At 45.3% G+C, this 22,451-nt stretch overlaps 1 protein-coding gene and 1 long non-coding RNA gene across 6 annotated transcripts in view; one reads left to right on the top strand and one right to left on the bottom strand.

The window, feature by feature from the left end:
• Positions 1-19,017, top strand: part of LOC126873938 (nucleolar protein 4-like) — a 96,594-nt gene extending 77,577 nt beyond the window's left edge. For 2 of the 3 annotated variants that reach the window (XM_050635334.1, XM_050635337.1), the window contains 6 exons: positions 4,277-4,608; positions 5,745-5,948; positions 6,290-6,436; positions 11,053-11,267; positions 12,526-12,716; positions 13,533-19,017. In XM_050635334.1, coding sequence (XP_050491291.1) covers positions 4,277-4,608; positions 5,745-5,948; positions 6,290-6,436; positions 11,053-11,267; positions 12,526-12,716; positions 13,533-13,699 — 1,256 coding nt within the window. In that variant the 3' untranslated portion in view covers positions 13,700-19,017. The remainder of the gene's footprint in view (positions 1-4,276; positions 4,609-5,744; positions 5,949-6,289; positions 6,437-11,052; positions 11,268-12,525; positions 12,717-13,532) is intronic. The other variant, XM_050635335.1, reaches the window with a different exon arrangement.
• The window catches only part of LOC126873943 (uncharacterized), a 103,984-nt gene continuing 88,190 nt past the window's right edge, over positions 6,658-22,451 (bottom strand). For all 3 annotated transcript variants that reach the window (XR_007692593.1, XR_007692595.1, XR_007692594.1), the window contains one exon: positions 6,658-9,754. This is a non-coding gene — a long non-coding RNA (uncharacterized LOC126873943). The remainder of the gene's footprint in view (positions 9,755-22,451) is intronic.

Raw genomic sequence — 22,451 nt, 5'->3', positions numbered from 1 at the left:
TTCATTGTCCTCGACTCGCTGAGTCGTTAAAGTATGCCCTCATGAGATCATCTACGTTCACACGGACTTTTCTCCCACATCGGATAGCTATTTATCCTCGCTAGTTAATTCGCAGCCTGTAAATCGCATTTCTGATACTGCAAACTCATATTCCACTTGTTTAGACGTATTCGGTACTGGCATCTACAGCTTCGGAAATCCGATACGTGTATGCTTTCGTTCTACGTTAACATTCTACACTCGCGGTAACGTGAACTTACGTCCGCTTATCACCTCGATCAATAAAAATGATATATACATACACATGTATGTAAATGTAAAAAATATATCAAAGTAGCGTGGAACCGGACGTGACTCTTCGATATTCTTCCTTAAGTTATGAAACTTAAGGGAGTTCGCTCTACCCGAGCGATTTCCCTTCTCAAAATTATCTTCGATTTAATGGAACTTCAGCTTCGCCCTAAAACCGCTGCGAACTCGGTCGAAAAATCGAGCAACGGTCTTTGTATCACATCCGCCGCAAAATGTTTCTGCAACACAATCGAGCATGACCAAACTGGGAAATCGTTCCCTGACCCAGGACAAGGGGTGGGGAATAGGGAAGCCGTTCCGCTCAGCGCGTTCCTCGTGGCCACGAATTGTTTGAGCCGAGTGTACGGGCGCAAGAACCAAGGTGCAGCAACCTCGGGGCCGTTTCAGCCGTAGAGAAAGAGGGAAGGAGAGCCGATGTTGCGCCGCCTCCTGGACGAGGGTCCAGTTTCCTGGGTCGTCTACTCGCGCGTTCAGTTACTGGTTCTACCGGAATCTTCCTGGAAGCGGCATGCGTGGTTGCGTGCGCGCGATCGTTGAACGCGCGGCGCGGAATTAGAATCGGTAAGCGACTCGGGGTGGTCGACGAAGAGCGGCACGGCGCCCGGCTTTCTACCGACGACATCGCCTTACGACGTAGACGCCGCGCAAATCTCGAGTCGAACGGCTTCCGGGATGATGTCGCGTCCTGCAATTTGTCCCTCGGCTGAACGAGACTCAGACGGCATTGAAAACGCGATTATTTAGCCATTAATCTTGTTGTTTTCGACGCTCGTGGCAGCCAGTTTCATTGTGGAGCGACTGGTCAGACTACTCTGCTCGCACCGTCGAGCGCTGCTCTAACTGTGTAAGTTTAGTATTGTGGTGGATTTTTTCTCTCGGTACAAGAGGGTTGGACTTCCTGTCCGATGACTTCTGCTCACGTTGCGCTTCGTGGGAAACGCGGCAGAGAGTTTCTCGCCGATCGAAGCGTATGCGTTGTGCAAGTCGTTCGTGCATAGTAGTCGAGTCGTCGAATACGGAATTTGGTAGGTGATTCATTTTCTCGAGAATAAAATTATCGACGAATAATAAGTAGCTTTCTACGCGGTTTACTATGCGTTTGTTCTCCTCGCTACTTTAGCGAAATTGGAAAATCCATGCAATCTAAACACCGATTTCCTCCGAATCCTCGATTTTTGTTTTCCTAATTCAGAATCGATTACCGAGTAGGTAGAGTGGAAGAAGTGGACGAAGCCGAGGTAGCCTCTTTACGATTCCCCCGCGGCGCTCCCTACCCACGGATTGGCGTCGGTGTCGGTCGAGTTCGCGCGTGTAGCCTCTCTCGCCGCGCCGATCCGACTCGTACCTGTCCTCGGCAACATCCTCGTGAAAGCACCTTCGCCCGGTACGTTCTCTCCCGGGACCGCGGTGGCGTGCCTCTTTCTTACACCCGGTGGAAGGGATCTACTTAGACTTATTACGGGTTTTGGAAACAGGTCGGCCTTTTTGCACGGCGGAAAGGATACGTTCCTAAGAGACGCCTCGAGACAGGCCTGTAAATAGCGGTTGGTGCGGAGACAGAGGCCCGTATTCGGGACGCCGCGCTCCACGTTGCACGCGTACTCGCGCCGACTTGTCGACGATGTTCATTATTCGAACGAGCGCGGGTCGCGGACTGCAATTTTTCTCGGCGGAACCCGATCATTCGGAATAATACGGAGCCGTTAAAAGGCGAAGATGAGCCGTTTCGTTGCCTAAGAACGATTTTCTAATAGGCATCGCGACTTAACGCGGCTGCACGCTCGAACTTTGCCGAGCGAGTTTCTTCGGGAACCGTTAAGATATCCTGTTGTTAACGCGAGGACAGTGTTCCGTTCTGTTATGTTTTATTCCCGTGGCCGTTTCCTTGCCAATTGGTTGAACTCGGCCGAGGAGTGATTATACCAGGAGCTACGAACCGAGATGCGAGGTTCGGGGCAGCGAAGAACTTTAGAAGAGTAATTTTGGTGTGTGAAGAGCCGTTCGTTAAGTTTATGGTTTTCTAGGTGGAGGATTGTTAGAGAATGTGTGTTTTTAGTGGCGAGTTTACGAGGAACCGTCGAACGGGGTTAATTTTCGTGCTACGGTTAAAATTTTAAAGAATCGACTTATTCAATTAACAATATAAAACTTTGCTAAACATCGCTCTATATGTCGATCTGATAATCGTCCGTTGAAAGCAGAATTTGCAAGTTCGTTCAACGATAAATACCGATACGACTTCGGATAGTATTCTTGTTTGATCGTGCTAGTACAACTGAAATTATCACATCTCCATCGTAAACTTGAATAACTGTAATGCTAACAGCTCCGTTCTCAGATACGATGCATACGGTAGAACGAGACGGCTCGCTGTTCCTTCGATCGTCCTTAATCAGTGGCGTCACGCAATTCAAACGTAGCATCGTTATTATATTTATGCCATAAATACCACCCACATGCTCGTTGTCAGTTGGTTTATTTAACCGGTTAGTGTTTTCCAGTTTAACCGTGGGAAGAAAGGGGATCGTCCTTCTCTTCCGCGAACAGGAATTCAATTGAACAGGAACGCCCCATCAATCTTCCTCCAGTTAACAGCTTGTATTCCGCGTTTAAAGTCATCTGATATATCTTTGAGATTTTCAAGCGTGTTTTACTCTGCGCAACAAAATCGAAGAAAACAGAATTAGCATAGTTGAACAACTGTCAACCACATAGCGCGATTGCTTTTTTAAACGCAGTTTCAAACGTACATCCTTCCTAACTCCGAATGCAAATTACATTATTTGTATGCAAGCCTGATCTTTTTATTTGCAGGCTTGCAAAAAAATATGGAAAAGTTCTATGATATCGATCGCATCGGCGCTAATATTCTGTCCGAGTCAACACGCTATAAACGCGAAAGCTTTCCTCTCCGCTCGATATTTTGTCCTTAATAATTCTACTTGACGCAACAATATTTTCCCAATCGCGTGATTCCGAACGAACGTCGTCTCGGTGATCTATCGCTTCGCGAGATCCCGAGAAGCGGGAGAATCGAGGCTCGAAGGGAATTGCTAGATCGCCAGATGAGAACAAGTTCTACGGAAAACTGAGAGGTTATTTGAATTGTCTTCGCGGGTTGGCTAGGCGCAACAAGTTGACAGACGCCGTTCTAGATGCGGCGATAAAAACTTCACCGTTTAATGCCGAGCTACGCGACTGGTCGTTGATGTAAATGCGGAATTGGACGTTTCGTTTCACCGTTTCGCGTAATTCGCGAACGTCGGGGGAATTGTTTGATGGGAAGATTGACGACACAGGCATGGTTTTCGGCTTTTAGCACTTTAGTCGAACGTTTCGGGCCAATTACGTTCTTGCTTTTGAGCGCAATTATGGACGGGGTCAATTGGAATGCCTTTCTTCACAGAAGGATACGGCGGGCGAAGAATTCCTTCGTACTTAAAAACGAAACCAGAACGAAGACGAGTGCCTACGGCGGTGTTCTTTCTCCGTACGATCCGTGTGTTTGCTTTAAGTTTGATTTTCATTGTAAATAATTCCTGTTCCTTTCGAAGATCTCACCTAGAAGCGCTTCATTGCGGCGTAGCGAACATTCGGTGATTTACAGACAGGAACGTATCTCGGACTGCTTCAAACCCGTCATCAAACATCTATAGTACCGCCAAGATCGCGTGTTTCTCGAGTCACGTTCGAGGAGAAATTGACTCCTACTTTCCGAATTTCCTGCTTCTGCGACGATTTATGTGCTAAAATTCCGGAAGGTTCGAGGCAGACGAATCTACGATAACGACCAACCATCGTTTGTTCGAAGTTGTCTTTCAGCGTAACGGCTATGACCAGCTAAAATTCGTGATATTTTCCACGCTAACCCCAGAGCCTAAATCCGCCGATCCACCTTTCTATTCTCAGCGGATCAATGACCGATATAACGACGAATAACCAGGCTGTTTTATCGATATTGCAGACTCGCGAAACGGGTCCTCGGATTTGGTGGATATGCCAGCCGGGACCGTTCCAAATTTGGGAGCGGTGGCAGGAGTCGGAGGCGAGGATATGGCATCCTTGTGGGCTTCCTACGCCATGGGACTAAAGAAGACACCGCCGCCAGCGTCCGCTGCCACGCCCTCGCGATCCGATCGCGATCGCGAGTCCAGTCCACCTGGAGAGGGGACGGGCAGCGCTCACGACGAAACGAGCAGCAGCGGTAATAAGGAGGACGAGGACGACGACGACGAGGATGCCGACGAGAGGTTGGATCCCAGACACCACGACCCAGAGCGCCAGAAGGCTTTCAACGTAAGTTCGCGATTTACGTAATTCCCTTCTGCCCGGTCGTTTTTCCTTTTCTTCTTATTTTGTTTCGGGGTGAGGACGAAACGCGGGGCCACCCTGCCGCGCCGTGGCGACGTGATTAATGACGCGAAACGGAGTCGAGAGTAGCTTTCGTGTCTGCTTTTTTTCCGAATCGAGGGTTGGCGAGAACGATGAATTTCAGCCGAAACTTCGAGTCGAAGGGCGACCGAGTGTCTTTTGGCTACGTTTAGAGACGAAGAGCGACGCTGCGATTGGGATTTTGCGGATAAGAACGTAGTAACTGCGCCGAGATAAGTCACCTACCTTTCGAATTAACGTTTCCGCGCTTAATTTCTATCCATCTTTTTCGACGCAGCAAAGGCGTTCCATTCCAAAGAATATCTCTAGCTTTTCTAAACATATAGTCGGAACGTTACATTCGTAAGAATATTCTTACGATTATGCAAAACACCATTACCGTAACACGCTGAAACCACCATTTTCCCAAGTCACTAGCACGATCGTACGATCGAAAGAGAAACTCTGTTGTTCGGTGCGCGGTGCATCACCGGCGAACGATCGTTTTCGCGTAATTATCCGCGCTAAACGTCCGTAGGAACACCTGAAACCGTAACCCCGGAGCAGCGTCTGCCGTTACTACCGTATGCTGGAGCAGCAGGCCGCATTAAACCGGAAACGGCGAGTTTATTGCGGCTGGTATTAGCCGGGGTGCTCCGTAACCGCGTAAAAAGATACGAAATTGTTGTTCGCGCGTTCGCAACGGAAGGGCTGAGGTGGCTGGGGGGTGGGGGGTGTTCGAAATGAAAGCTAAACCAGACCGGTATTGGACTTTTTCGCCCCGAAAAAGCCGCAATTATCGTAAAGTTTTACGAAGGCAACGTCGCGGCGGCACGCGGCCTCTCTTCTGCCCTCGCGGAACCTGAAATCCAAGCGGGGCCCGCAGATGGCCGTGAGTCGGTCGGCCAGCCAGCGTCTCCTTAATTAATTACAATTAGTTTAATAGAGGGCCGCGGTACACGCTCCCACCATCGCAGAAACCCTTAATTCCTACGCCGGCTAAGTTGTACGGGCTCGTTTAATTCATTCCGCGGCGGTCTGTCCGCGTCGCGTGTTTACAGATGTTCGTCAGGCTGTTCGTGGACGAAAACCTCGATCGTATAGTGCCGATCTCCAAGCAACCGAAGGAGAAGATACAAGCCATCATCGACAGTTGCACCAGGCAATTCCCAGAGTTCGCAGAGAGGGCCAGGAAGAGGATCAGAACGTACCTGAAAAGCTGTCGGAGAAACAAACGTGGCAGGGAAGGTGCACCCTGGGACGCGGTGAGTCGAAGTTTATTTTGTCGTGTGAGCTCAGTGAGAAACAATTTCGAGCAATATGGTGGGTGGTAGGTATCCGAAGATGTAGTATCGGTAATCGGAAGGAAGACGAATATCGCTTATTTTAGTAACTTGCTGTGTTTCGCTATCGTGAAAATGTATCAGCGTCGGTGTGTCCTCGACTGCATCGAACGTACGAAAATTCCACGGGAAAAATTCTCGAGGAACGTTCTCGGCGCGGACCACGGAAGATCGGCCGCGAAGGCTCGCGAATTCCGGAGGTCTGAGTCAAGTTCGAGCTTTTCGGTATGCGACGATCACGTGACCGTGGGATTTCTTTTTAGGCGAGGCCCACTCCGGCACACTTGACCTCCGTACAGGCCGAGCAGATTTTGGCAACGGCCTGCGAAAATGAGAGCGACAACGCGAAACGCATGAGACTCGGTCTGGAGCCCGTCTCACAGCCTATGCCAACTCTTCCGGCCGCAACGGTGAGTAAAATTAGAATGAAAAGAGCACGATCGCGCTCGTCCACGCGGTTTCAACCTCTCTGCTTCGTGTTCTGCCTGTCGCGGTTTACGGTTCGTTCTCTTGACCGCTAAATTTTTTATTTCAACCGAAACTGCCTCTTCGAAAATGAAGACTTTTCAAGGTTTCTGTTTTCCGTTTCAAATTATTAATTTAGCGACGAGGAAGGAAATAACGGCGCAACGACCACAGCGATAATATTACAGAGGATCGATTCTCTAAATATTCTATATCACCTTTTAATATGTTAACGTCAGCGTAATTACGGTTATTGCGTGTCAAAATCGAAAACTGGAGGAAACGATAACGCGTTTGCACTGTTGTTTTCTAATTCAATGCGCAAAGCCACCAACGTAACTCGATATTATTTCACGACGATACAGTATCGTTTCAGCGTACGAAATGGGAAATTATGTACATACGTATCATCGTCAGCTTCCTCTATTGATGCTGATAAAACAAAAATCATCGTGCGTTAGAAACGCTTGCCAAACCATCACGTGATTATTATATGATCCTAACGACACTTTGCACATGAATGGTATTGCAACAGCATCGGCACTTTATACTTTTTCCTCTAATTGATGCGTACGTTCCACTAAATTATCGAAGAAATATCAATCTCTTCTATGAAATATATCGATCGTATGACATCACCTGACGTAACTTTCTAGCTGCGTATCTAGCTTTTCGTTCTAGGAAAAGTAATAAATAATTTATATCGTTCGATACGTTTGTCGATAACCTCAAATGCTATTTTGTCATAATTTTGACGTACGAGCGATTGAAAGTGCGATGCAAACAAAACCCGACAATTCAAATACGATACGTCTGAAACGCCGGACTTTCTTTTTTATTACGAACAGTTAACTACTCGCAGAGCGATGCACGATTTGTCAGATGCGACGTCTTACCATTTTTAAAAACGAAAATGTGCGATCGAATGTGCGGAGATATTTGACTAAAAGTGACCGAGTATAGGAGTCGAGATCGGTACGGTTCGCGACAGAGGATCCCGATCGCGTTGATGACGCAACCGTGCACGATAAAGTTTTCCATGAAAGTAGCTCCGTCCATAAAATTATCGCGCGTCGAGATCCGAGAGAACGTCGCGCGGCTCCTGCGCAACGCTTCGGAGCGTGATACGTGAAACGAAGCTAGGATTGATATAGGTACACAGAGAGGCCGATGATAACCCCATGGGTCGCGCACCTCTCCCACTCTGATGCAACGCACACACGCTGACCACGTTCCACGCGTGGTCGTGTAACGACGGAAAAATCGAAATATTCTCTCTCTGTCTCTCACTGTCTCTTTCTCTCTGCCAGGCCAGGAGTCGTCAACAAGCTACGGATAGCTCGATCGAAATTTTCACCGAGATTCCAGCCGCGAATAGCTTTCCCATGGTATGTTCGAAGAGCGGACGAAATACCATGTTCGAAATCGAAATTAGTCTTCGCGTAGCAGAGTTTGTTTTTGCGGCAACAAAGCTCTGGCTACGATCGATAAGCCAGTGAGACAGACTTTTCGCGATACTTCGGCAAAATGAATTTTTTAATAGAGGACGCGACAATTCGAAACTGTCGCTTCTACGACCGTATAGCGTTCCACGATTTAAACAAAAATTATATCGTAGAGATGGTTGCGTTACCCAACACCGCGTATCGATGCTCTTTTCACAACGGAGAAATCACACGAGAAAAAGAGTTAACCTGAGCTTTGATTTTTGGTCGAAGCATCGCCACTTCTTCTGGCTATATTGTCTCAGATAAAAATCGAACGATACACATGTGTCAAAGGTGGTGATAACGAGCCCGAATCACCATCAGTCTCAGCTTTTTTTGCGTTAGTCATCATCGCGCGTCCGTGACATCGTTTAAAAAGGGCCACGGCTGACTCGCTCCGCCTTCCGATCAAGAAAATCGCACATTCTCGTTCGTCCAACCGCCGTATTCCAGCATTTCAACGAATTACCTCGTCCCTTGGTCGTGTAACTGTATGACTGATGCTCTCCGCGGAGGCCGTCATCCGTTGGATCATGGCGGCGCAAAGCCAGCGACATCTATGCGGCGCTTACACGGTAGTCGATGATGCCGCGAATCCAACACGAATTTCACAAGCTGCAAGGGTCTGCACAGCGAGTCGTTTTGCAACCGGTATCCTTGGCTACCCTGGCACTGTTCTGTTCGTTCACCCTGCAACAAACGTAGAATCGCGCGACGTGTTCACCGTGTCGCGCGTCTAACGCGTGGGTGTCAGCAGCGTGTCACTGGCGCGCCTAATCCTCCCTTCTGCCCTCGTGAATATTACATACCTACTCTGGAGGATCCCTCCTCGGATCAGAGGCAAGAAGCTAGTAGAACCATCGGAGTTTCTCGTCTCGAGGCTTATCTACTTTGAAAATCCCTAGCGAGGAGGAGCAAGATAGCGTCGTGGCAGCTTGGCGAGGAGCAGAGAGGGAGCTCGGAGAGACCGATAACCTCTGCGGCGACCTAAACCTAACCCATTAAGGAGAAGACCGGGGTTCGTGTACGGACGCGGCTATCTGCCGTGGCCACCTATATAATTGACGTCAACGCACACTGCTCGCCTTTCATAAAAACACCTCCCTACATCCGTTCTCCTCTCTCTTGACGATTTCATTCCTCCGTGCACGCCTGTGTGATCACGTTCTTCTCCCTTACCCCTCCCGCGGTACGCGCCCCTCTGCTGTCTCTCTACGCTGCTCTTTCTTTCTTTCTTTCTTTCTTTCCTTTCCTTTCCTCGGTTCTGTTTCTCCCCTTTCTTTCGCCACTAACACGCCTCTCTTTCCACGAATTAATTTCCTTGGCCACGAGAGAGAGCTTACTCACGCCTCGACGTCCCTGTCCGCCACATCTGGCCGCCTCTCGATCTCGCTGCTCCCGTCCCTCCGCGCCTTTTTTGCCACCGTTTTTCGCCGATCCGTCCGAACCGTTCTCGCGCCAGGTGACCCAACCCCGGGCTGGCTGCTCGACCAGAAGAATGATCGTGTCGCGGGTTCATCCGGCAGATCGTTCGTTCGACCGAGGATCGGTGGTCCGTTGATTCGGCCATCGCTGGCAACACGTGGTGTTTTGGTGACACGGTGTATCGTCGAGTTTCGAGGATGGTGTGCATGGTGTGCTTGTCAGTGACGAGTTGCAAGTGACTTTACGAACATCTTCCCGTCGAGAAACGACCAGTGTGCGTCCGTCACGATGCATCGAAACGAGCAAGTGCAGGAAACATCGGCGAGTTGACGGTGACGACAAAGAAACGGACTAGAGAACGAGGGTCAAACATGAGGAAGAAGAACCTAAGAGTGATGCACAAGCAGGTGTACGATCGCGTGCAGGTCCAGCAGGTACGAAGGAAGTTTACGGCCACGTGCTTGCACGTTTTATTCTCGAAAGGAGACGTCGCGTCCGATCGATTTTCGCGTACTCTCCGCGCCAAACCGATTCTCAATCGCCACTGGCGAAAACTGGGTCAGAATGCTTAAAAATGTGGAGCGTCAGATAATGGTTTCTCATGCGTTGGGGGTGGAGGGGCGTCCAACAGAGGAGGGATCCAGCCAATCAGCAGAGGCAACAAAATGTAACGATTATGGTCCATTTATCGAGCGATCCAAAAGTCGTGCCCCGCGATCTCAGACACGAATAGACTCGATCGCGATCAATTTACGTGCGAGTCGAGCTTGTTCGCTGAATTACGGATTCTCTACGACCGGCAACCTTTTACATTCTCCTTGTAAAGTTTGCTTACAAATCAGCTGCTTCGTGATACTCGAAATTATGTATATGACGATGTATCGTGTATCGTGCATCTTCAAAAGTAACTTGTCTAACTACGTCGGTTGTCGTTTAATCTCAGCTGAGAATCGGTGAACTGGCTGTCTCGAGTTGCTAATTATAGATGGTCGTTTGGAATACCATTTCTTGATACGGATACTCGTTGATACGGAGTTTTGTTAATTATACAGAATTACGTGAATTGGCTGTTTATCGATACGCGCGATAGTGTAGAGAAAACGTCGTTCAGAAGAGCTTCGAAGAAATTTCAAGCACGACGAGAATCCAAACTGTGGGATTGTCACTATTATTATTATTATTATTATTATTATTATTATTATTATTATTATTATTATTATTATTATTATTATTATTATTATTATTATTATTATTATTATTATTATTATTATTATTATTATTATTATTATTATTATTATTATTATTAGCTCACTTATAACACGATGTAACGATTGTAGTTATCGATATACAGAAATAAAATATCAAAGGATTAAACGATGAATTATAGGCACTCGTTTGTGAATTTTATAAACGTTTATGTTTTCATACCAATGAAAATGTTTGAAGATTGTTTCCAACAAAATCGTCATCCCTTCAGCCATCAGTTTTAAGATTCGAAACGTATGTTTCCAATCAAGTTCGTTCGTTACCGAATAACAGAGAGTAAACGGAAGTTCATTTTTCTGTAATTTATCCAAAAGTTTGAGATTCAACGATCTTTCGATTCTACTACCACTCGAACGAAAGCTAAGATGCACCGCTTGTTACAGCAAACGGATGTTCGGTCAAGTTTGGACCATTTCTCCAGTACACCGGTGAAATCGCTTCCTGGTAAGAGGGAGGACACACCACCGGCATCGCTAACGTCCCTGGCGCCTCTAACCAGTTTGGCGAACTTGCCGAGCAGCACCCTCTCTTCTACACCCCTGTCTCTCGCACCCGCGTCGAAATTGCTCGCGCCAGGGGACAACAAGGGTCTCATGAGGTCGGTATAAATTATTTAGTTTCGTCGGAGCGATTATTTTTGATAATTCGTAGGATCAGTGAATACTACGGATTCACAATTCCAGATTACTTGTATTTACACAGTTATCAGTTTGCTTAGTAGCTGTAATTGAATTTATAATCGTTTAATTTCTAAAAAGCGTAATTTATTAAATCGTTGACTAATAAATAGAAGATACTAATATCATTTTTAGAACATACTGATAGAGCGAACTCTACCAAGGCTACGGAATCTTCGTTCACGCTACGAAGATATTTTCATCTTGACAAAAAATTCAAGCAGTTACGGTTTTGGAGAAATCTGTAGATTACGAATTGAAAGTTACTCTTCTCTTTGTAGCGTTTCTACCGAATCTTTATAAAATTATGCATCGAATTTTCGATACGTTTCGTAATAGGAAATTTTCTCCCGAGAAATCGTGGTACCTTCAAACGTCAAATATATCACGTCGGATCAAATATGCTTCATTAATCGAAGTTAAATACGTTGAAAAATGGAATAAACGGGAAACTTCAAACGACTAAATCATATTATTTGGTCCGGTAATTCAACTTCGCGTCAATTACATCGCTACAAAGATAGACAATGGCTTTAAGTTTGCGAGAATACGTCTAAAGTGAACCGTGATGCTGGATTTTATAAAAATGAAGATAGCGTCTAGACGAGGTGACCGGATTTAGATCAGTGAGAAATTCGATTTCAAGTAAAAGGATTTCAGTAGACACAGTTATCCTTTCCTCTCGGCTAAAAATAGCTTAACTTAGTATAATTAGTTAAGTAAGTAAAATTTCAGTCCTGGCTTTCGTATTAAATTAGAAGAAAGGCGAATAAATATTTCTCTCCTCTGTAACGTCACATTTTCGGTTCGTCGTAGTAAAAGAAATACGAATAGAAACCATAAGAGCAACGTGGATGTAAAATGTCTTCCACAACACTGGATCGTTACACGCCTCGAGCTCGCGCGTCGACACGACGTTCGATCGCTATGAAAAAAAGCACGTTCTCCTGTCGTAATCGGTGGCTCGACCGCCCATTCTCACTCCGCGATCGACGATCTCTCATTCACAGCGAGAGCCGAGTTAGCCGCGGCGAAGGAAGGAGCTCGCAGATAAAACGTCTCGTAGACGGTCAAAGATCATGGAACGAAACTAAAAGAGAGACCGGAGGCGGAATCGGGCGGAGCTAATCAATGCTACATGGCGTTATCGTTAACACGAATCTCGCTCGCGTTTTTCAGCCAGGCGACGATAGTCAGCTCGTCGACGGTTAACGGTGTTGCCAGCGGCGGTGCACCGACGGCGATGTACAGACCAAACTTCAGCCAAGCGTTCCAGCGAGCTGGACCGACCACAGTGCCGCCAACCTTGTCAGCAGGCCTCTACCCCACGCAGAGCTTCACGTCGGGTCTATTGAGCAACGGTACACAAAGTAATATTGCTTATCGGTGTTCTTATGAGTTTGCTTATGCTGCGCTTGTTCCATTTTATTTTCGTTCCGCTATATATTCCGCTGTTCGCGTATACGAGATTCGAGTAATCGCGAAGCATTCGTGACGAGATCGGGAGATCTCGTTCAGCTTCTACCGACAGAGAATTCGGTCACGTGCTGCACGAGTTTCATCAGCAGGCATCGCTCGTACAGAACAGATCGAACTTAATCTCGGAAAGATACGCGTTCTTTCGACAAGTTGTTTTAACGCGTTGCCTATTTCTCTCTGTTCGATGATCCGCAGAATGAATGGGATGTTTCTTTTTGCTTTCGTTTGTATATAATACGGTAGTAGATAATCCGGTCGGTGCAGATTTTCCAGTAGTAAATTCGAAAGATGTGTACGCGTAGCTTTCCAAATGATTACACGTCGAGATTATAATAGAAAAGGAAACGTTTATTTATTCGTTGCTTAGAACGAAACTGTGATATAGTAGAAAAAGGTCTGTTCTCTTTTCTCTTCACCAAATCGTTCATATATCATTACGTTATAACGTTTTAATTCGTTTGCCGCGTGGTCTGCATATATATATATGCTTTATAACGTAGATTAACAGAATGTATTAAGAAAAGCCGATTCTATGGTCTAAGTGTATATCGAGAACGCTTTCAATTCCGAAGATACCGTGGCGAAAGGATCAATTCGAATACCAGTCGATGTGTCGTAAATTGGACGATGTTCGCTTGAAAATACGCTTAAAGCCCACCGCGATAGAAACGATGAAACCTCTCTTCAAACCGTGATTACTTTTCCAGGACCGACGGATCTGAGCATGAAGAACACGAAGCCGCTTCTCAGTCACAAGTTAAACGCAACGGAGATGACCGCCGTCAGGCAATTGATCACTGGATATCGAGAATCGGCAGCGTTCCTCCTGAGATCTGCCGATGAACTGGAGCAGCTGTTGCTTCAACAACCATAGAGTTACATTTACGTAGCCAGTGGCCAACAGCTCGGCTCGTAAGTCTTTCCTAACGAGGAACCAGACTGCCATGCAACGCGAATACACCGACTAAACGGTCGATCCTCGAATCCGGAGACTCGAATGCCCGCATACGAACGAAGCCCGTTTACCTTGCTCTAAGTGGAAATTACCGACTGTTGGTAACGAGATTCCGTTATCCACCACTGGGAAACACGATTCCCGAGAACAGATCGCCCCGAGGAAGCAACGTACGATGCAACCCGGCGAAATTTACACCGGAGGACGTCGGATGATAGAATTTCCTATCGTTCGAGCATGACAGCGGTTAGCTTCTTCTGCAGACTGTAACGCCTCGAAAGAATAACGAGGGACGTCCATCTGGATCGATATGACGAAGCGGAAACGAATTTTATTCGTGGAAAAGAACAGAGTTCCAAGCGCGAAGCGAGGGGATCGCCGGAAAACACGCGGTTCTTCTAGGGCTAGGTTTAAGGGAACTATTCAAACAGGGTGTACATAGAGAGGATTTACAGATATTTACTTAACTATCGATAAGCTTAAGCTTAAGAGAATATGAGACGATGCGTGTTGCGTGCGTGCGTGCGTGCGAGAATGCATGGAAGAGGCTTTGAGACGAAGAGCGACCCGGCGGAAGAATCGATCGATCGTTACTCGAAAGTACTGGCGTATCTTTTTAGAGTAATTCCGCTAGCCACGCGAATCGATCCCCGATCGCAACTACCGCTTTTGTACGTTCGAAGTTGCCGTTTTTGTTCGATCGATCAAAGCTCGCTGCTTCGAACGTCTATCGTGTAACTTATCAAACGTCGCCATTGTCGTTTACCCGAGGACGTCGTTATGTACATACGAATGAACGTGAAAGAAACAGGATCACGTAGCATAATTACGGGAATGAAAGATGAGAAGTCGGGGAGACGCGAGTAGCCTGAAAACGAAGAAGAACGCTCCAGTCTTTACGTGTACATAGAGCCCAAGCGTAACTACATGTACGTCCGCGCGAGTAAACGTGTGTACTACATTAGGTCGCGGGACAAGATGCAGGCCATGCTTTGTTACGCGAGAAAACGGTCAGTGGATCGAGACGATTAATCGTACACAGGAATCGTGCACTGGCTGAAAGCATAGTACTTGAATCGTGCAGATTGGCTTGGGGATTTCTAAGAATTTTATTGGCAAAGTGACCACTCTTGTTTGAAACTTGGCTTTCAAGGAAAAGATTTTCGAGGCTCTTTCGACTTCGCTTCGAACGCGGTAAACGTACTTCGCGATAGAAAATTTCGATGTATTTTTATCCCTTGCATTGGAAATACGATTGTATATATGATTTTTAAATAGTCGAAACATTCTACGACATTTGTAAACGGTTCGTCTCTGATCCATGAAAAAACGTGTTGAAATATTTGTATCTATTATGGAATTTTATTCGTACCTCTGAAACTTTTCCTTCAAAGATAGAAGCGCCTGCGAAAACAACAAGTACTTGGAGTTTAATGCGCTTTATCATAAAAAGATATTCAAAATTACGATCCTCGACCAACGCTGCATATATTTTTCGGGACCACCTTGTCACGATCGGACAATACGTTGAAATCGTATTCGTGGTCTCCGGACGCATCACTGTGTTACCAAAGAACACTGTTTATTATTATTATTATTATTATTATTATTATTATTATTATTATTATTATTATTATTATTATCATTATCATTATCATTATCATTATACGATGATACATGTAGGGCTATATAGACACGCGTTTATTCCTTCTTCTCTCTACTTTTTCTTTATTTTGTCTCCGTTTTACTTTCTTGTAAGGCAAAACCGTTGTTTTATCGTTGGGCCAACGAGTCGTTCTAATGTGTTTACGAGGAAATAAGAAGAAGAGAAAAGAAAAGAAAGATTCTGCGCCACATCCGATATCTTCCGCCACGTAAGCATTATTCTTAGCGATTCTATCGATTTCGTTGCGTCTGCCTATCGCTATTCGCTCACTATTACGTTTCATTATGTTCTACGTTATCATCATGATTACGATTTTCCATGGTTACCCTCGAACCGACGATTCGAAAGGGAAGCTTCTTTCTAGAAGAGTCTTTCTAGTTTATCGCTAACGGTCTTCGCGCGTTAATTCGATTCTGTCGTTATTTTTCTCTTTTTTTTTTTTTTTTTTTGTACATAGTTTATAAAAGTCGTATCGCGACGCGACGACGGAGAAATCGAGAGATGAAAGAAAATTTCGAAAATGTGAATTGCTTTTTAACGGGATACGAAGAGAGAATATATTATTATTAATTAATTAATTATTATTATACATATAAATCCATATATATATAAATGTATATGTACCATTGTAAAATATATTTTACGGATGATTGATGGCCGTGACGCCGTGAACTCGAGCTTGAGAATGACACGGAGAAACATTCCATCGGCAGGGATGAATGAACAATTGGAGGGAAGGAAAGGGTCGACGAACGACTCTCCGACTGTTTTACAATCAACCGACCCCTGTACACGATGTCGTACTTCCTTTTCCCTTCTCCGTTTCGACAACCACCGTTATCATTGAATTCGATCGCGCATTCAATTGCTTTCGTCTCTCGACAAACGAACGTATACTCGTTTTCAACTTGTCCCATCGGTCGGCGATCGCTCCGTTTGGAATATCTGTAGAAACAAGCGGGTTGCTAATTGTTCGAGTAATTCGATCAATCGTACACTGGAACCGAATCGAACGTTGCTGAAAATGGGAAGGCTTTAGAGAACCAGCGAGAAGTCGAATGGTTTGGAAGATTTGACGGTCTATTTGAAATTCTACTAATTTTCGGTCGAAGTACATGGAACTTCGAAAGTTCCTAAGGTACTAGGAATTGGAAAATATTTGAAATCTTGGAGGAGATCAAGATCTCATTTCGAAAGATTTGGAAAATTGGAACGAGAGTTTCAAAGAATCTGTAAATTTTGAATCGTTTAAATGTTACAAGTCTATGTAATAAATGAATTCGGTGTTGAAGAACTTTGTCTTATGATTTTATTCTTTTGTGTCTTGCAAAGATTGTTATCTAATGTGTATATAGTTTGATTAAACTTTATTTATTTCATATACATTTCGACGATAATTTGTATAGTGCAATATTATAAGCCATAAGCAAATAGATCGAGCACATAAACGCAATTTATATGCTGCTATCGAATAATTCAGTTGTTGGAAAAGACAAAGTAGCGGATATTTGAAAATTTATTGTTACCGAGAGGATAAGAGTAGTAGAAGTAACTCGAATATTACAAAATAAATACGAATCGACACCTTAACTCTTTCTTCTCTACATTTTATGACTGAACAAGACGAACGATCGGAAAAGTCACTTTACCGTGTACGACAACCTTCGGAAAATTCGTATAAAAATTCCAGTTGATCCCGAAAGCCGGCAGATTTCTATCGATAAATAAATAGTATTCTCCAAACTTTCCCGAATAATTTCCAAGCTACGTTTCGGCAACGTTTGAAACGATCGAAAACTTTCGTCACACGTTCGAAGTGATTCGAAACGCTACGAGAGCCCACCATCGAACGTGTCTCGTTTGTGGAATCTCGACGAAACGCTGCCGCTGCCTAGTTAATCGAGCAAGTATCGTGAATCTGTATAGTGCAATAGTTCTCTACAAACACACAAGTGCTACTCTTTTTCTCTGTCTCTGTCTGCCTGCCTGCCTGCCTGCCAGTCTGTCTGTCTGTCTGTCCGTCTGTCTGTCTCTTTCCGTGTGAGCATAAAGTAGACTTCGCTTCGCGGCACCGTGGAACGCCTCCTTTCATTCGAACGTCTCCTCTTCGAGAAATGTAATAATCGTTAGGATCGTCGTATCATACAGGATAGTTGTACCGCGTTAGATCCGTGTCTCTCAGACTTGTACACTTGTTCCGTGTGTAATGGGACCGCGTGCATCTACACGAACACGCCACGATAATTCCGTTTTGCATCACGGTTTCTACGGTTAGTCGCGCCACGATCGAATCGAATTTAATCGAAAAGGAGAATTAAAGAAACTTATTTAACTCGGTGCAGTTGAATTATAATAGATTCCGAACGATTTTTCGATCGAACATAGGAAGAAATGAAACGCTTTTATAGTTGTCGTAATACGTACGGTATTCTTTTTATCATCGTGATTAGAACGAGTTAGCTGGAAATTGTTCCGTTATATAGAATAAATGCAATTTTAAACGAAACTCGATGGAAACTAATTGTAATTACAGCTGAATTATATTTAATTTAAATAGATTTCCATCTTGTATGTGATTCAATTATCCTTTAATCAAAGAAATTGGATTGCGTTCGGTTAAGTTTGAATAACGATCGTTGTTCTTTCTACGTCGATCTACCGACACGAAAGTCTTACTTCTAGCCTCGAATACGACCGTTTCAAAATCATTGCTCGTCTTGTTTCGATTAAAATCGTCTATAATTAACACGGTACAGCGAGTTCGGTTCGATTTCCTCCGCGACTGACCAAACCCTCCGTAGTTCCACTCGACGAGGATCATCGAAAGGGAAACTGAAATCGATCGAAGTCTATTCGAAGACGGATCGCAACTACGATTCCATTAAAACGTAGTAGATCGAATCGTTCACGCAGGGAAAAGAGCATCGAGTCAACGATACGCCCGGCATGCGATCGAAAGGAAAAGGGAAAGACGAAGAAAGTAGCGAGAAACTTGGAAGGAAGAAACAATACAAACACACATTTACGGTTTCATTTATCTCTCATCTTCTTTTTCATTTTCGTATGCATACACGTACATATTCTATATATACATGTAACACGTATAATTTGTTTGTTCGTTCGATCGTCTACGAACGCGTGCAGGCACACTTCGAACAACGTGTCGAAATAATCTTATTTGCCTACACGGGGTGCAGTTCTAACACCGTTCAATGTAATCGCGAATTGATGTATATTGATTAAAGATTAAAGCAACAAAAAAAAAAAATGGTATATATATAAATATATAAATATATTGAAAAGAAAAAAAAGAATATGTATTTGTTCCTGAGAAAGAATTAATAAGAGTAGTACTACCTACCGTAATATTAATATCGATAGTAACGATAAAGATAATTTGATGGTACATACTTTCTTATAAGTAAACATTATACAATTATTACGATTATTGTAGAGTTGGTACGGTCTTTGATGATGCCTTGCCTGTAAATGTAACGTTAAATGAACAAAAAAAAAAAGTCTTATTACCTTGTAAATGTTTTACCAAATATAATCGATTATTCAACTTATAGTCCAGCCTGTCTTTCTTTCTCCGGTCCTGTTTAAGATTTCGAGGATCGAATTAGAAGCGCGACGCTTTTAAAACGAACGATCTCCGCGAAAAATCTCATCGCACGAGAAATATTTATCGAAGCGCAAAGTGAAATTTGTTTCGTTGCTCGATAATTCCGACAATTTTAAATCAGATTCGAGCGAGGCTGAGAGAAAAAAAGAGGATCGGCGGCTCTCCGTGGCTCCGCGCCACGAAATCTCATAAATCTTTTGGTTGGTCGTCCTCAGCCGGGTGTGATTAACGTCGGACAAAAATAAAAATCGGCCGAAGTTCCCGCGGCACATAAATATCCGAACGCATGCATAATCAGCGCCTTAAAAGCGGCGAACAAGCAACAGGGTAATGTATTATGTACGCGGTGTATCGAACGAAATGGAAAGTCGAATGAGAGCCGCGCGAGATCACGATCTTATAGTTCGATTGTGAAATAAGAGTTGCCCACGAGCGCGGCTCACAGCAACGAATGAAAGTAACATCGGGCCTTGTTCTTTTATTTGTCCCTTTGCCGTGTAACCGAGCCGAGTGCTCCAATCGTTCGATACCAACAACGAAAAACATTAATATTTCCGACAATGGACTTGGGTCTTACGCGGACTATTCCCGTTGCAGAAAGAATTTAGAGCAACTTTATTCCAAATCTGTAACCAGGTCGTTCCAGGTCCGTGGAAAATGTTATTCTCGGTGAATCTATTTTTATCCTGGTCGAAAGATTTTCGTCCGTGCCGCTACAGAATCAGCAGCTGCGAAATAAAATCTCGGGACAACGAAAATCCAGGAAAATTAGTCGCCGGGTTTACGAAACGAGCTGGGACTTGAAAGGCTAAAATTTCAGATAGGGGAACGCGGTTGTTGTAACCCAGTTTCGAGGCTAAAGTGTCCCGGCGAGATCGATCAAAGCCGCGAAAATAATGGGACCGGACGCAGCGAAGACCGAGCGCACCGATTGAATTTGGCGCAGCCAAAGGCGACGACCCTTGAAACGAGCAGCCCGGTCACCGATCGACCAACGCCAATTATACCAATTACGACGTGGAATCGGCGCGCGTATCGCGCCAACCGAAAGGCGAAACCGCTCATTAAATCCGGCTTTAATGCCCTTCCACCGCATCCCGTAATGGGATGGACTCATCGCAGGCGTCCGCGCCGCGAAATAGGGAACGTTGCCCGGCCCCCGCTGGGTCCGGTGCGCTTGTCAGGGTCATTCGATTCAAAGGAAGGTCACGTCAAGGTTATAGTATAGACTCACCAGCCAACGATTACGAGCCGCGATTTCGCTGGCATCGAACCTCCGGCTACCACTGCGTGCCTTAGGTCTTTGCTTTTGTTGCATGAATATATTTTCGTATCTTGTTGTTGTTTGCCTGTTTATTTTAACTGCTTGACGATGACGAATGCGTAATGGAAATCCCAGCTGGGATGTCGGCTAGCATTTGACCGACTGTCTTATCGTACGCTAGTGGCTAAGAAGAATTGTCTTCGGCTTTTTGATACATTCTTTTATCTTCTCGCAATGGGCTTCCAAGTGACGAAGATAAATTAGAATAGGAAAATGAAGATACCTTGTGGCTAATATATCTCAAATCATTCTCAGGGTCCAGGTATGGCGAACAGACAAAGGACGGATAAATTTTGCTCTCGTCTAAGTAAAATTCCAATTATAGGGCCGAATTTGGCGTCGGTTCGACAACGCAGACTGCGTTTTATTAATTTCGAATTATAAATGGAAGATTCCGGAGGAAAAATGAAGACTTAGCGGATCGAAGAGAGGCGTCTGAAAATTGTCTAGAAATGTCGAACGAAACAGAGAGGGCGGGAGGAAGGGGAGAGGTTTCCGTTCTTTTATTTCCTTGCTGGTCGAATGATTTACACGACACCGTGGACGAACCTCGAACTTTCACCTTCGCTAAAGAATATTTCTTTCGAAATAAATCGACGCTTTTTACGGTGTATTTAAACGAATTAAAATCGAAGATTGCCGGACGTGGCTACAGATGCAAACTCGCAGTCAGCAGCGTCCATCCTTCCCGTAAATTTCTCGTCGATTTTCGCGGATCCTTGTTAAATTTAGGTTCTTGAGAAGACAACCCAAGTAAAAGCATTTAATACTTTAACGAGAAAGTAATTTAACGCGCGATTTTAGCCATATGCGAACTCTCCGGAGTTGAATCTGCGTGTATACTCGCTCGACGCGCAGCAGCAACAGAAACAATGTACGCTCGAAGCTCTGGAAAAGTTCCCTGCGATCCACCGATAAATCATCTTCCTACACTCGATCAAGCTGGCGCGATCGAGGAGCATCCGAAGCGTCTGAAAAAAAGCGGAGGGGCACGAAGAAAGAACGTCAAAGATACGAAGGAGAAAAGAAAGAAAAGAAGGGTAAATTCCACGGTTGATCGGCAACCGGCCCCGTGTTTCAGAATCTTCAGAAGCCTCGATCCCAGCCGGTGGCCGGCCTTCGGTGTGATTTAACGCGGTCAAGCCGATATTTATTAACCGCATTAATTAGCTTTATTAATCGCGACGGCGCGAAAAGTGTCTTTCTCGTCGTAAATATCGCGCGGAGACCGCGTGAGAAGCGTAGCTAGCTTAGACATTCACGGAATACAACGTGAACGCGAACGGGAACAGACTGGATGGCTACTCGCAAGTATAACTCGCGAGATCGTGCTCGGTACGCGCTGGTAGCCAACTTGCGCAGAAGATTAAGGGCTTATTACCGGCGCGACAGAGGATTAATGACGCGGACTGACTCGGTATATTGCGGCTACGTACCGAATAAATTCGTCCGCCTCTGATTGCGAGCGAAACGACGCGAGCGGCGCGGGGGCGTTCCTGACATTTATCAGCCCTAATTCGAGCACCCTCGTGCGCTCTAATTGCATCGTTAAGGGCCGACCGACCGCCATCTCTAACGACCCGGTGATTGGGGTTATTGATACTGGCTCGGCCACGATCTTCGATCACCGGTTCGATTGATTTCGTGTGCGTGCCACGCGTGATTTACGCCGTATTTGCGTTCACCTTCTCTTTCATTTCGGCCTCCGGCGTAGCCTGCCTCTCCGCTTCGCGCGTCCGACTGCTTGACTGCCTTTTGCTTCGCCTAGGTTAAGGCGAGCTCTGTTCCTCAGCCTTACGGATATGTTGCGCCGTGTTGCGGTCAAGGCGTGCACGCGTCAGTGAATCGATTCCAACGATCGTCGGACGTGACTCGAAAGCGAATCCGGTGGTGCGCGGTTTCCATCCCAAGGATTTATATTCGGCGAGGATTAGAGAAATCGATTCCTTTGCGACGAGGTTTAATCCGCGATAGCACATATCGTTCGATCGGTAAATACGACAGTTTAGGTAACATTTTTGTCGCGATACTTCTTCGACTTCTTTCGCTATCGACA

This window comes from Bombus huntii, chromosome 15 (assembly GCF_024542735.1).
Source record: "Bombus huntii isolate Logan2020A chromosome 15, iyBomHunt1.1, whole genome shotgun sequence".
Taxonomy (NCBI): Eukaryota; Metazoa; Arthropoda; class Insecta; order Hymenoptera; family Apidae; genus Bombus; species Bombus huntii.
This window is presented reverse-complemented; position numbering and strand designations above follow the sequence as displayed.